General features: G+C 50.9%; 1 protein-coding gene across 2 annotated transcripts in view; it reads right to left on the bottom strand.

Moving 5' to 3' along the window:
• The window catches only part of NKAIN1 (sodium/potassium transporting ATPase interacting 1), a 58,262-nt gene extending 45,109 nt beyond the window's left edge, over positions 1-13,153 (bottom strand). For both annotated transcript variants that reach the window (XM_004025336.5, XM_063700896.1), the window contains exon 1: positions 13,069-13,153. In XM_004025336.5, the coding sequence (XP_004025385.3) occupies positions 13,069-13,122 (54 nt within the window). In that variant the 5' untranslated portion in view covers positions 13,123-13,153. The remainder of the gene's footprint in view (positions 1-13,068) is intronic.
• Positions 13,154-15,693: the final 2,540 nt, after the last annotated feature.

Here is a 15,693-nt window from a genome sequence, read left to right as displayed (position 1 = left end):
CCCAAAGTGCTGGGATTACAGGCGTGAGCCACCGCACCCGGCCAGAAAATCATTTTTTCTGGAGATACAGTCTTGCTCTGTTGCCCAGGCTGGAGTGCAGTGTTGCAATCTCGTCTCACTGCAACCTCCGCCTCTCAGGTTCAAGGTGATTCTGGTGCCTCAGACTCCTGAATAGCTGGGATTACAGGTGCACGCCACCACACCCAGCTAATTTTTGTATTTTTAGTAGAGACGGGATTTCACCATGTTGGCCAGGCTGTTCTCAAACTCCTGGCCTCAAGTGATCTGCCTGCCCTGGCCTCCCAAAGTGCTAGGATTACAGGTGTGAACCACTGTGCCCAGCCAAAGGAAATCTTTTTACCCCTTTATGAGTTCCACTAAGAAGCCAAAGGTAGGAACCCTGGCTGTTGGCACCAGCCAGACTCTGCTCTGCCGCTGCCTCGTTGCGTGACTTTGGCCAAATGACTTCAGTTCTCTGAGCCTCAGAGTCCTCATCTAGGAAACGGAAATGGGTGTGACAAAGTTCCACCTCTAGGGCTGTTGTGAGGATGACCTCAGGTGGCACATGTGAAGCTATGTGGCACTGGGGTTAAGGGCAAGACCTGAGTTTGCGCAGCTCTGCCACTGCTGGATGTGACTGCTCTCAGCCTCAGATTCTGCTTCGGTGAAATAGAGGTAGTAGCTGTGCCCACCCCACAGGGTGCCATGAGGATGAATGAGCCACTCCAGGTAAAGCAGTTACAGCAGAATGAGGTGGGTCATAAGTGCTCAGTAAATCTCCTCTATTAGACTATGCCATGTGCAGAGACCCTGCAGTCCATTTTATATACGGGGAAGCACAGCCCCCAAGAGGGCCAAGGACTTGCCCAATGTCACAGAGCCAGTTCACAGCAGAGACAGGCCTATCTTTGAACCTGGTGTAGGCAGGACCCCCTGTCCAGACCTTTGATTCCATGATAGCGTGAGATGTATGAATGGATAACCACAAGACCTTTCACGGCCCCGGGCCATCCTGCTCATGGCTTGAGGACTCTAGGAGTGAGAGGTGGCTGATGCTCCTCTCCCCTGTCCTCCCTGGTGGCTCCAACGCTGGCCTGAACCAGTGGGGTGAGTCAGAGTCCAGGGAGGGTTGACCCACCTTCCTGCCCCGCTGGCCAGCCCCTGCACTCCAGTGCTGGCTGTTAGAAGCCTCAGAAACAATCCAAAGGCCCAAGACCAGAACACCATTTGTCAGCTTTGCATGGTGGTGGCGGGCTTGTCTCCATGGCAACAGTGCAGTGTGAAGGCATCCTGGCATCATTAGGGAGCGCGCTGAGTAGTATAAACAGAGGCTGCAGTAGATTACACGCCTATTATGAGCAGTCTCGGGCTCTGAGCACTGGTAATTATGCCTAATTGTGCATTTAATTGTGTAATTGAAAACCCACATCTCTGGTTCAGGCTGGGGCTGTGGAACATGCCCACCTCCTCCCAAAAAACAGGCTTAGGAACCAATCCTTATCCTGAAAATCTCAGAATTTTTGTCCTTCTAGGGCAAGGGGTGGCCAGAGCAGGCAAAGGGATAAAATGCCTATAGATTTCCATTTCCCCTACTGCCTGTACCATGAGCTCACCAGGCCCTGTGATTTGAGGTAGGGGGTGGGAAGGAGTATGCTAAGGAGAGGGGACATGGTGAGCTCACAGAAATGTTCATAATTATAGATATCATTGTGTGCTGTTAGCACTGTCCTCTCAGGACCTAGAACCAGCACTGAGTGGTTCCAAGGGATCTGGGTCATCACTAGATCCACTACATGTCCAAGCAGTCATCCGACCTACACATAAATTCTTTCTTGCTTTTTTTCTTTTTTTGAGGCTGGAGTGCAGCGGTATGATCTCGGCTCACTGCACACTTGACCTCCTGGGCTCAAGTGATCATCCTACCACAGCCACCTCAGTAGCTAGGACCACAGGCTGGCACCACCATGCCCAGCTAATTAAAAAAAAATTTTTGTAGAGATGGGATCTTACTGTGTTGCCCAGGCTGGTCTTGAACTCCTGGCCTCAAGTCATCCTTCGGCCTCAGCCTCCCAAAGTGCTGGGATTATAGGTATGAGCCACCAGGCCTGGCCACACATAAATCCCACTGCCTAGGACAGGAAACTCACCACCTGGTTATCAGCCCCCACCCCTGCAGAGCCAGCCTCTGGAGGGTCTGAAAGCTGCTAACAGAGTTCAGTACTCTCCTCTCATTTCCCACTTCATAGGCTGTGATAAATGAGGCCCAGAGAAGGCCAGGCCCAACTCAAAGTTGCACAGCAGTGAGTACTAGAACCCAGGCATTCTGTCTTGCAGCTGAGGGCATGTTTCACACCCTAAGGTGACTCAGCACCTAGAATCATGCATGGCAGTTTGTGTGTGCTTGATAAATATTTGCTGGATTCAACTCCAGGTAGAGTTAGCTAGAGGCAATTCTCACTCTCTGACCCAAGAGTATTAGTCTTTCTGTAGTTCAGGAAGCTCACCTATGGTGAGCTGGAGGTGAGTGATGGGCCACAAGCCTCCCAGCTCTGAATCTCTGTAGTTTGAGACTTGATCTTACAATCAAAATATGCTACATGGGCATCTGGGGTGGGAGCAGTGCAGCCTGTGTTGCCCAGGCTGTAGTGCAGTGGTACAATCATGGCTCACTGCAGCCTCAACCTCCGGGGCAAAAGCAATCCTCCCTTCTGCTTCAGTAGCTGGGATGACAGGTGCATGCTACCATGCCCAGCTAATCTTTTACTTTTTTTTTTTTTCTTTTTTTGAGATGGAGTTTCGCTCTTGTTACCCAGGCTGGAGTGCAATGGCATGATCTCAGCTCACCAGACAGACAGACAGACAGACAGGAGAAAGATGAGGTCACCAGAATCCCTGACAACCTGACACCCAGGTGTAAAGTCTTGAGCAAGCCATCAGAGGCAGAAGTCTCCTCCTGACCCCAGGCCCTGACACTCCATCAGTCACCACTGCCTACAACAAGGTGGGCCAGGCAGCACCTCTGACCTCCACCTGGGAAGAGAAGGAGCTCATTACTGACTCAGAGCTGGAAGGGTCCTTTGAGATGATGAGTCCAACCTTTTCCCCGTACAGAGCAAGAGAGAGGCCCACAGAGGCCATGCCTTCATCTTGGAACCCCTCTTAGTGAGTGGCAGCCTGTGCCCACGGCTCTCCCTGCATTATCTCAGGTTGCCCTCATTACAGTCCTATGAGGTAGGTGCTATTATTATTCCCATTTTACAGAAGAGAAGACCACGGTCCAGCAATGCCAAGACCACACAGATGAAGAAGAACTGCTGCTCCAGCTTGAGCCTTCCATTCATTGAGAAAGGGGAGTCATCTCATTTCCTACCCCGCAGTACTCGGATTGCAGAACCTGCAGCCTCATTTCCTGGGCATTCAAGAGTGTACCCCCTTTGTGAGCTCCCACTCCACACGTTTTATTTCAAAGGAGCCTCGCAACAACTCTCTGAAGTAGATGATTATTATCCTGATTTAGAGAAGTGCAAGTGGAAGCTCAGAGAGGTTAGGTGTCTTCTTGCTCAAGGTCATCCAGCTACAAAGAGGCAAAGCTGGAACTCAAATCCCAGCCTGACCCCAAAGCCCGGGTTCTTCCCAGTTCCCAGTCCACCTCCTTGTCTCTGGATTTGTCAGCTGCTTTGAGAGGGGCCAGGAGGCCAACGTAAATCAGGAAAACCTGCAGCCACACTTAACAGCTCTTCTAAAACCTTAGTGCTCATTCAGTGCCTCTAGGTGAAGTTTGCTTTGCTGTCTGAAGCTCTCCCTCGTCTGTGAATCAATCGACATCCCTCTCCAGGCCAGGGCAGGGAAAGCCAGGCAAAGCACTGGGACTTGGCTTCCTGGGCCTAAACCCAGCTCTCCCCCCATGGCCTGGATCTAGTGTTCAATTTAAAAAATGTTTTTAATTTTTAATTTTTGTGGGTACATAGTAGGTATATATATTTATGGGGCACATGAGATATTTTGATATAGGCATCCACTGTGCAATTGTCACATCAGGGTAAATCAAGCATTTATCCTTTCTTTGTGTTACAAATAATCCAGTCATACTCTTTGGGTTATTTTTATTTATTTTTTTTGAGACGGAGTTTTGCTCTTGTTGTCCAGGCTGGAGTGTAGTGGCACAATCTTGGCTCACTGCAACCTCCGCCTCCCAGGTTCAAGTGATTCTCCTGTCTCAGCCTCCTGAGTAGCTGGGATTACAGGTGCCCGCCACCATGCCCAGCTAATTTTTTGTATTTTTAGTACAAATGGGGTTTCACCGCGTTGGCCAGGCTGGTCTCAAACTCCTGACCTCAAGTGATCCACCCGCCTCGGCCTCCCAGAGTGCTGGGATTACAGGTGGAAGCCACTGCACCATCCAGTTATTTTTAAATGTACAGTAAATTTCGTTGACTGTAGTCACACTGTTGTGCTATCAAAGACAAGATTTATTCATCCTATCTAACCATGTTTTTATACAACCTCCCCACTCCCCGACTACCTTTCCCAGCCTCTGGTAATCCTTATTCTACTTCTTTTTTTTTTTTTTTAAATAGATGCAGGGTCTTGCCATGTTACCCAGGCTGGTCTCCAACTCCTGAGCTCAAGCAGTCCACCCACCTTGGCCTCCCAAAGTGCTGGGATTACAGGCGTGACCTACAGTGCCCAACCTCCTCATTCTACACACTATCTCCATGAGTTCAATTGTTTTTGTTGTTGTTTGTTGTTGTTGTTGTTGTTGTTGTTTTTGAGACGGAGTCTCACTCTGTCACCCAGGCTGGAGTGCAGTGGCGCCATCTCAGCTCACTGCAAGCTCCGCCTCCTGGGTTCATGCCACTGTCCTGCCTCAGCCTCCTGAGTAGCTGGAACTACAGGCGCCCGCCACCACGCCCGGCTACTTTTTTGTATTTTTTAGTAGAGACAGGGTTTCACAGTGTTAGCCAGGATGGTCTCGATCTCTTGACCTTGTGATCCGCCCGCCTTGGCCTCCCAAAGTACCGGGATTACAAGCGTGAGCCACTGCACCTGGCGAGTTCAATTGTTTTAATTTTTAGCTCGCACAAATAAGTAAGAACATCTGAAGTTTGTCTCTCTGTGCCTGGCTGGAACTAGCTTTTTTTTTTTTTTTTAATTTTTTTTGAGACAGGATCTCACTGTGTTGCCCAGGCTGTAGGGCAGTGGTGCAATCATGGCTCACTGCAGCCTCAAGCTCCTGGGCAAAAGCAATCCTCCCCTCTGCCTCAGTAGCTGGGACTACAGGTGCATGCTACCATGCCCAGCTAACTTTTTACATTTTTTTTTTTCTTTTTTTGAGACGGAGTTTCGCTCTTGTTACCCAGGCTGGAGTGCAATGGCGTGATCTTGGCTTACCACAACATCTGCCTCCCAGGTTCAAGCAATTCTCCTGCCTCAGCCTCCCGAGTAGCTGGGATTACAGGCATGAGCTACCATGCCTGGCTAATTTTGTATTTTTAGTAGAGACAGGGTTTCACCATGTTGGTCAGGCTGGTCTCGAACTCCTGACCTCAGGTGATCCACCCGTCTCAGCCTCCCAGAGTGTTGGGATTACAGGCATGAGCCACCGTGTCCGGCCTACTTCATATATATATATATATATATATATATATATAGAGAGAGAGAGAGAGAGAGAGAGAGAGAGAGAGAGAGAGAGAGAGAGCGAGAGGGAGAGAGAGAGAGAGTGGGGGAGGTCTCACTATGTTCCCCAGGCTGGTCTCAAACTCCTGGGCTCAAGCGATCCTTCCACCTTGCCTTCCCAAAATGCTGGGATTACAGGTGTGAGCCACCGCACCTGGCCTGGAACTAGTTTTTAAAAATATACCTGTAGCCTTAGTCCGCCTTCCTGTCACCCATCTCTCCTTAATACTAGAGAAGAGTAGTTTGGGAGTCTCCTACCACATAGAATAAAAAAATACAAAATAAAAAATAAAAGGACTGACTAGAGGAGACAACATGTTCCAGTGATCAGAGCTGACTATCTCTGCTTGGTCCAGATTTTATAACAATTGTTCTCAAACCCTTTCCCCTTGATGACTACTCTGAGGCTCAGACTATTATCTCCTGTTTCCTTGGAGAGATGTCATTTTACTCTTCTGAGCCTCAGTATGTCCATCAGTTAATGGGTATAAAAACCACACCTATCTCATAGAGCTGTTATGAGGATGGATCACTTGTAGATACAGGTTAGTTTATTCCCTGGTTTTCTCAACCTGTATCACAGCTCCTCGGCACACTGCAACCTCTGCCTCCCAGCTTCAAATGATTCTCCTGCCTCAGCCTCCCGAGTAGCTGAAATTACAGGTGCCCACCACCACGCTCGGCTAATTTTTTGTATTTGTAGTAGAGATGCGGTTTCACCACGTTGGCCAGGCTGGTTTCGAACTCCTGACCTCAAGTGATCCGCATGCCTCGGCCTCCCAAAGTGCTGGGATTACAGGTGTGAGCTACCGCACCCAGCCATGCATCACAGCTCTTTTAAGTCCAGCACAGAGCTTGGGGGTGGGTAGAATGGGGAGAGGGGGCATCTGTGTAAGCAGTTAGATCTGGCATCTGGTAACAAGCCCTGTGGCTGAGGAAAGGTTTGGATTTCTCCACCTGCTTCCACTCCAGCGTCCCACAATACTAGCAGGGGGCAATGGGGCATGCAGGGAGAAGCTGTGGAGTCCCAGATCTGAGTTTGAATACTCATTCTGTACCTATCATTTATGTGGCCACGGATAAGCCACACAGTAGCAAGAGACATATGTAAAATGCCTAGTACAATGCCTGGCTCATAGCAGACACCAAACAAAAAGAAATTCTCATTATGTTAATTTCCCACTCAGCCCCATATTTTCCACATAAAGAAGAGCTGGAGTGTTTGTGGGAATGACCCTGATCACGAAATCCTCTAATACAGGCAGAGATGGGGCTGACGTGACTTGTCCAAGTCTCAAGGCAAATCATAGCTAGCCCTGGAGAGCACTTTCCTAGGCCAGGGACCGTACTTGGCTATCCCGGCATCAGCTTGCGAATTCCCCAAACTGCCATGGGCTCGTTCGTGGGGTAGAAGCTGTTCTTCTGACTACTTTGTAAGTAAGAAGCCAGAGGCTCAGAAAGGGTGCAGGACTTCCTGGGAGTCACAAAGCAAGGCCTGATCCCAGATGTAGTGCTCCTAGCCCCTGTGCCAGATCTCAGCGAAGCTGCCATTTATGGGCTGCTTATTTAAAAACCATCCACTCACCTACCCTTATAAAAGAGGAGAACCAGGGCCATCCCCAGGTCCCCTGGAGGCCTTCTTCTCCATTCTACCCTGCTCCGCCCATCTCATAAGGGCCTTGAGGGCAGTTTGGCTTCAGTCTGTTCATTCACAAAAGGGAGTTGATCATCCCTGCCAACTCTGTCCAAAGGGGTATGAGGAACAAAAGGGGCCAGTGGCCTGCATAATTTCACGCTCCTGACTCTGATACCCGGCCCAAGGACCTCAAGCACCCAAAGCAGAACCAGACCCTCCCGAGGAAGCCGTGAGCTTGCAGCTGCAGCTGCTCCAGAGTGCAGGCCCCTGCTGGAGCCCATCTCCCTTTGGTCTTCGCCGTCACTATTGCTAATAACGACATCAATCAGGTTGACCATGTTTCACACCATTACTCGCAGCTCAGCTGGAAGCTACATCCCGCCCCCCGCCCCCACCTTCCAGAAGGCAAAGAGCTTTCTAGAAGGGAAAAGAATGAAACCAACATTTTTCTGGATACCTACTATGTGTCTGGCACCTGGCCAAGGAAGCCCTTTCTACAACTCTGTGGGCTAGAGATGACTCTTCCTCTTTTACAAAGGAAGAAACTGTGGCCAGAGGAGTGAATGCGTGTGTCCAAGGTCACACAGAGCTGGGACAGAAACAACCATGGCAGTGATCTATTATTGGGCACTCACTGGCTCACAGTGCAGGCACTACACATGAGGCTACCGAAATATGATCATTTTCATTTTCAGATGAGGAAACGCAGGCTTGGACCTGTCTGGGGTGAGACACTGGTTAAACGCGAGCAGTAGAGTAGCACGGGGCTGAGAGGGTGGCTCTCTGTTCAGACAGAAGAGTCCTCGCATCTTGGTTCTGTCACTGACTAGCTTAGCGAGCTTGGGCAAACATCACACCCCTTCACACCTCAATTTCCTCACCTGAAAAAGGGGATAATAAACACATCTATCCCACTGTGTGGAATTGCAATAAGAAGGATGAAAGCAGTAAAAGAGCTAACGTTTATTGATCGTTTAACATGTACCAGGCACTTTGCCAAGCACTTTACATATGTATGCTCATTTGGTTAAATGAGGTAATGCATATAAAGTGCTTAGCACAGGACTCCTGAAATGGGAATGATAATGATGATGATGAAGAAATTGATGGGGATTCCCTAGGGCAAATCTCACTGGTTCATCCCCTTCCAGGAAGAACAGAGTGGCCTGTAAGGTTTCAGGAAGGAGGTGAACAAGGAAGAGCTGGGTTTGGACAGGAGAGAGAAAAGGCACGGGATTAAAAATTAGAGGGTGAAGGCCGGGCGCGGTGGCTCACGCCTGTAATCCCAGCACTTTGGGAGGCCGAGGCGGGTGGATCACGAGGTCAGGAGATCGAGACCATCCTGGCTAACACGGTGAAACCCCGTCTCTACTAAAAATACTAAAAATTAGCCGGGCGTGGTGGCGGGCGCCTGTAGTCCCAGCTACTCGGGAGGCTGAGGCAGGAGAATGGCGTGAACCCAGGAGGCGGAGCTTGCAGTGAGCCGAGATCGCGCCACTGAACTCCAGCCTGGGCGACAGAGCGAGACTCCGTCTCAAAAAAAAAAAAAAAAAAAAAAAAAAAAAAATTAGAGGGTGAATATGTTAATAATGTTGTCAAAATGATACACCAAAAAGAATTCTGGAAAGCAAGGGACCCAAGATGTTCTACAGAAAGGACCCGGATCAAGATGCAACAAAACTGCCATGCCAAAGCCAGGTGTGGTGACATGCACCTGTTGTCCCAGCTATTTGAGAGGCCGAGGTAGGAGGATCACTTGAGCTCAGGGATTTCAGGCTGCAGCTATTTGAGAGGCTGAGGTGGGAAGGTCACTTGAGCTCAGGAATTTGAGGCTGTAGTGGGTTATGATTGCCACTGCACTCCAGCCTGGGCAACACAGCGAGACGCCTATCTCTAAAAAATAAAAAATAAATAAACAAAACATGCAAGTCCAGGCATCACCCTGAGTTTCTGACAAGTACAGCTGGCAGGATCCCAGCGAGCCAGACCAATAATTCCTCCCATTTTACAGATGGAAAAACCAAAGCCTAGAGTGTGGAAGAGACTTGCCCCAAATTGCAGGATGTCAGAAGCAGAGCCAGGCTTGAATCCAGGTCTTTTGCCTCTCAGCTCAGTGCCCAACTACTTGCTACTTCCCACAAAGGACAGTCCACAAAGGACAGTGCAGGGGGTCACCTGGATATGTTTGGGCTACAGTGCCACAGACACATCCCATGATATGAATCATTAAGATAATAACAATAAGCTACAGTTTAATGAGTACTCACTCTGTACCTGCCAGAGTGCTAAATTCATTATATGGACTGAGTCCTCACAACAACCCTAAGGATTAGGAACTGGTTTATATTCTCTCTATTTAACAGATGACAAAACTATGTGGCTCAGAGACGGTAAGCAACTTGCCCAAAATTGCACAGCCAGGAAGTGACAGAACCAGGTCTAAAAGCCAGGTCTGTCCTGTCAAATTCCAGAGCCTTAACTACTATCCCACACTTATCCATCTGAAAGGCACAGTCCCTACCTGCTTCCCTTAAACCCCATGGCACCCTCACATCTCACTCCCTCACCCAAATCATATCTATCCCAACTGAGGAAGAATGTTTCGAATTGGCCTGATTCATTGTAACGGTTAAACTCCATTTGAGAAAGAAAAATGACACAGTTCCTCCTGAGTTTTCAGCTGAAAGATATTTAACAGCCTCTTTTTTCCCTTCAGTCCCTTGGATGAGAAAACCAAGACTCCCTTCTCCCCTCAGGCTGGTGAATTCCAACATCCCGGGGCACATTATGGAAGCTATCAGGCAGTAGGGGCTCATGGGGGTTAGTGACAACCGGAGGGCCCACTCTGCAATGAGCCCAGATAGTGCAACAGAGCCAAGAGAGCAATTTTCAAGTCCCTCCCGCAAATGATCTTGTGCAACCTTCACAAGCTGCCCAAAGCCACCCAGCCGGGATGTGGGAGAACCGGAATCCCACCCAGGTCTCATCTAACTCAAGCCTCTAGTGCTAGTGAGCTCCTCTAAGTGGAAGAGTGGGGTTAGCTTAGCAAGGGAGAACTATGGAGGAAGGGAAGTGGGAGGCAGAGAGACTCTCTACCACCTTCATTTCTCTCTAGAGCCATGAGCTCCTCCCATGGGGCCCCAGACTTACCAGGGCCAGAACTACTTATTTTATAATTAAGAAGGCAACAGAGGACCTGGCCAACTGCCTGGATTCAAAGCCTGGATCCTGGCTGGATGTGGTAGCTCATGCCTATAATCCCAGCACTTGGGAGGCTGAAGTGGGAGGATGGCTTGACCACAGGAGTTCGAGACCAGCCTGGGCAACAAGAATGAGACCCATCTCTAAAACAAAAAAATTAGCTAGGCATGGTGGTGTGCCCCTGTAGTCCCAGGTACTCAGGAGGCTGAGGTGGGAGGATTGTTTGAGCCTGGGAGGTCAAGGCTGTAGTGAGCTATGATTGCACCACTGCACTCTGTCCTGGATGACAGAGCGAGCCCATGTCTCAAACAAAAACAAAAACAAAACCCCCAAAACAAAGCCTGGGTCCTAGTTCCTGTAGAATTCTGGACAAGTTACTTCATAGGGTTGTTAGGATTAAATGAGTTAATACATGGAAAAGTGCTTCCAAGAGTACCTGACACTTAGTCAAGGGCTCTCCAAAGCTAACTGTTATTACCGCCAACAGAGAATGAGCATGGGACAAACTGCTAACAGGTTCACCTTTGGGGAGGTGTCTAGTTATAGAGAGAAGAAAACTTTTTTTTTTTTTTTTGAGACACAGTTTCACTCTGTTGTCCAGGCTGGAGTGCAGCAGCGTGATTTCATCTCACTGTAACCTCCGCCTCCCGGGTTCAAGTGATTCTCATGTCTCAGCCTCTCGAGTAGCTGGGATTACAGATGCGTGCCACCACGCCTAATTTTTGTATTTTCAGCAGTGATGGGGTTTCTTCATGTTGGCCAGGCTGGTCTCGAACCCCTGACCTCAGGTGATCTGCCCATCTCGCCCCCCCAAAGTGCTGGGGTTACAGGCATAAGCCACGATGCCTGGCCTAGAAAACTTACTTTTTATTTATCTGTCCTGTTTGATTATGTATGTATTTATTTTTTACAATATATGTATATTACTTTTCTAATTTAAAAAAACCCCTAGTTTAAAATTTAAAAATTAACAAACACAGAAGAATCCTCTGAAAGGTTTAAACATTTCTTGGCATTTCATGTTCCTCAAAGTAGATAAAGAAAAAAAGACAATCTCTGCCCTTCTGGAGTTCCCATTCCACCTGATCTTAATTAAATTAATCCCCTCTGCAATCCTCAGGGATAATCATTTTACAGATAAGAAGACTGAGGCCGGCCAGTGGGGGGAAGTCACTTGTCCAGTCTCCCACAGCTGGGAGCAGGGCTACAATCTCCAGAGCTAGGGCTGTTTCCACCACTGCCCAGGCCAGGTCTGTGGATGGCATGTTTGAAGCTGGTGTCCCCAGGAGGAGAGAAGCAAGACGAATGAGGAGGTCTGCATGTCCAGGCTCAAAGCTTCACTCTACATTATCATTGGCTCCTGTGGTGGGGAGGGCGTGATGGATGCAGGCAAGAGTGGAAACCCAGAACAAGGAGTCCAGCATGAGGGGTGCTCAGGCTCCTCGCTGCCCACTCTCAGACCTGGGTTTGGCGATGGAGGTCCCCATGCACCTCTGCCTAGAGGAGAAGCACAGCTTCAACCTCCCTAATTGTTCAATCTCAGCTCTAGGGTAGGTAGGAGACCCCTGCCTCTCCTTAACCACCCCCCCAAATTCCCCTGCCAGGGCCTGATTTGAAGGGCAGGGCTGTTTCTTCTGGTCCACTACAGTCACTCCTCCCTGAGACAAGAACCTGAGTTCCCTATGCTGGGGCTAGGCACAGTGTCCTCAGATGCTCTGGTCCTCCCTGGGGCACCCATGTGTCCCCACCCCCACTGTTGCTGGTCCCGGCAGAGGAGCTGCTCTGGTGGGTGGAACTGATGACTGATGGAACCCCCATGGCCACAGCGGCCAGACCAAAGCAGAAAGTGTGGTCCAGGCTGGGTCAGGCTGGCCCAGGATCTGGCAGCTCCTGGTGACCCTCTCCAGGGAGGTGGCTCTCCTTTCCCGGGACTGCCCGGTCAGGAAGGTGAAGGGAGGCAGAAACAGCACAAAGGATTGGAGGGTTCTTGGAGTCTAAGATCCCAGAACACAGATGAACATGGACCAGAAATGGTCAGCGATCTAGAGACACACCAAAGAGAAACCCAGAGAGACACACGCCGGAGCAGAGACTTTGTGAGAAACGCTCACACAGGGGTGGTGATCAGAGGCAGAGACCCAGAGGAAGGGAGAGACCCATGCAAGCGAGGGATCTAGAGGGAAACACACAGCAGGACCTCAGCGGATCCACAGATCAGCCTCAGACACACCCCCAGTCCCAGCAAGCCACCGTCCCACAGCGCATCGCCCAACAGGAGGCTACTTGTACAGTGCGGGCGGGCCGGGGACTCGCGCACAGGACGCACTTGGGGACCGGAGGAGCGCCGGGCACAGCAGCGAGAAGCGCACACAAAGAGACAGCCCGGCCAGCGGGAGCAGGCTCCGCCCGACCGCTCCGAGACTCCAGACCACCCCCCGCCCGGGCACACGCACCACACACACACACAGAGACACACGCAACCCCACCCGCACGCCCTGGGACCGCGCCCCGCCGCGCCCCACCCTGCCCCGACTGCCTGGGCACGCGACGCTTACCAGCTGCAGGCAGCAGAAGGCGACCAGCGTGCAGCGCCCGCTGCACTTGCCCATGGCTCCGGGGGCTGCGTGGGCCGCCCGCCGCGGCGCCCTTCTTGCTCCGCGGCCGCCGCCTGCTCGCGCCGCGCGGGCTCCGCGTCCTCCCCGCTGGGCGCGCCGGGCGGCGGGGCCGGGCGCCTAGGGCCGGGCCCGGGAGTGTCCGGTCCCCAAGGCTGGGGCCGGCCGCCCGCGCTCCGAGTCCATGGTCCGTCCGTCCGCGCGCTGGCCCCGCCGAGCCGCGCCTCCTTTGTCTAGCGGGCCGTCCGTCAGGCGCGCCTCCTGCCCCGGGGCGGCTGGCGGGGAGCGCGGAGCAAGGAGAGCGAGCCCCGAGCGCGGCGCAGCGCAGAGCAGCACTGCCCAGCTGGGGCAGTCGCCCGGGCTCTCGTCGGCCGCGGCTTCCCGGCCCCACCACGTGGCTCCGCCGCCGCCACCGACAGGGAGGGAGTTGGGGGGGGGGGAACGGCAGAGGGGTGGGGCGGGGCAGCCGCGGGAGGGGAGGGGAGAGGGATAGGGAGGTGGAGGGTTGGAGAGCCAGGGAGTGAAGTGGAAGAGTGCGTGCGGGCTTAGGGGACAACAGCCCTGAGTCAAATCCAGACTTTGCTGCTCACTCGCTGTGTGACCTTGGGCAAATCACGTCACCTCTCTGGACCTGTTTTCTCATGAACAAAGTAGGAATAATTATGCCTCTTTAGTGTAGATATGAAGATGAAATGCAGTCATGTGAATAAAGCGCTTAGCCCTGTGCCTGGCCTCCTGGCTTGGAACACTTTTTTGTCCACCCTGTCTCTAGGGCTCCAGGGTTCCAACTTGGACTTCTAGTTCTATTTACGTACCCAGATCTGCTCCTCACCCCAGCCTCTCCCCTGAGTGCCTGGCCACATTTTTCGCCTTCCTTCTTTCCTTCTACTGGCATTTATTGAGCCCTGACTGCATACACACCCCTGGGGGCCCTGCGAGCCAGAGATGAGACCTGCAACACTGTTCCAAATCCCGTAGAGCTGCACCACCCAGGGAACAGATAGGCTCCCAAGAGCACGCCAGTGAGATGGGTGATGGCAGAGATCTGCCCAGGTGGAGGTAGGGAGCCCCTACCCTGGGCTGCAGTAGGGACAGAGTCAGAAGTTTCCCAGCAGAAGATTGCCTTCTCCAAGCCACCCCCAAAAGCCCTCGAACTGGACACATCTCAAATCCACATAATCATTCCTGTCCCACTCCTAACTTCCTATATTCACCTTGGCAATTAGCATCACCCAAGTGGAATTTCCTAGGTCATCCTCCAGGCTTCCCTACAATTACATCTGATCTGTCATTACATTCTATAAACTGTACTTTCCAACTAACATTTATGAAATACCCACTATGTGCCAGGTTCTCTGCTGGGGATAAGGGAACAAAACCCGACAAAATCTTTGCCCTCATTGAGCACACAGTCTAGTGAAGGATTGTCATTAAAACAAGGAAATATACAAATAAATACGCAAAGTTCTGATGAATACACTAAAGAATATTAAAGAAGAAACGTGGCACGGTGGCTCACACCTGTAATTTCAGCACTTTGGGAGGCCGAATCAGCTCACTGCAACCTCCACCTGAGTGGAGATCGGCCTCCCAAAAGTGAGTGGATCACCTGAGTTCAGGAGTTCGAGACCAGCCTGGCCAACATGGTGAAACCCCATCTCTACTAAAAATACAAAAATTAGGCAGGGATGGTATCAGGCACCTGTAATCCCAGCTACTCAGGAGGTTGAGGCAGGAGAATCGCTTGAACCCGGGAGGTGGAGGTTGCAGTGAGCCAAGACCATGCTATTGCACTCTAGCCTAGGCGACAAAAGCGAAACTCTGTCAAAATAAATAAATAATAAATAAAATACTAAGGGAGAAAAGAGAGAATGAGAGGAGCATAATTTAGATTTGGGGACCAGGAAACACCTCTTTGAGGAAATGAAACTGATACTGAGACGACAATAGGAAGGAAGGAGAGGCAGGGGAGTGAAGAGTGTTCTGGTGGGAGAAACAGAAGGTTCTTATTCTTTCCCTTCCTTTCCACTCTCACTAGCTCTCTTGATTCGAGAGACAGGAAGTATGGTAAGATGTAGGTTAGGACCTGTGGTTTTGGACCCAAACGGCCTGGGTCCCGGTTCCAGCACTGTCACTTGTTTGCTGCTCACATAGTAAGCATGCAAATAAATGTGTCACTGTTTTCTTCCAGGACTGGCTACATAGTTTGGGGGGGCCCAGCACAAAATGAAGATGCAGGACTTCTTGTTAAAAAATTAAGAATTTCGGCCAGACGCAGTGGCTCATGCCTATAATCCCAGCACTTGGGAGGCCCGGGCAGATCACAAGGTCAGGCGTTCGAGACCAGCCTGACCAACATGGAAAAACCCTGTCTCTACTAAAAATACAAAAAATAATTAGCTAGGTGTGGTGGCACATGCCTGTAATTCGCAGCTACTCAGGAGGCTAAAGTGGGAGAATTGCTTGAACCCAGGAGGCAGAGGTTGTGGTGAGCTGAGATCGTCCCACTGCACTCCAGCCTGGAGCAACAAGAGCAAAACTCCATCTAAAAAAAAAATAATAATAAGA

The sequence above is a fragment of the Gorilla gorilla genome, chromosome 1, assembly GCF_029281585.2.
Source record: "Gorilla gorilla gorilla isolate KB3781 chromosome 1, NHGRI_mGorGor1-v2.1_pri, whole genome shotgun sequence".
Lineage (NCBI taxonomy): Eukaryota > Metazoa > Chordata > Mammalia > Primates > Hominidae > Gorilla > Gorilla gorilla.
Note: the sequence above shows the minus strand (reverse complement) of the source record. Positions and strands in the feature narration are given on the sequence as shown.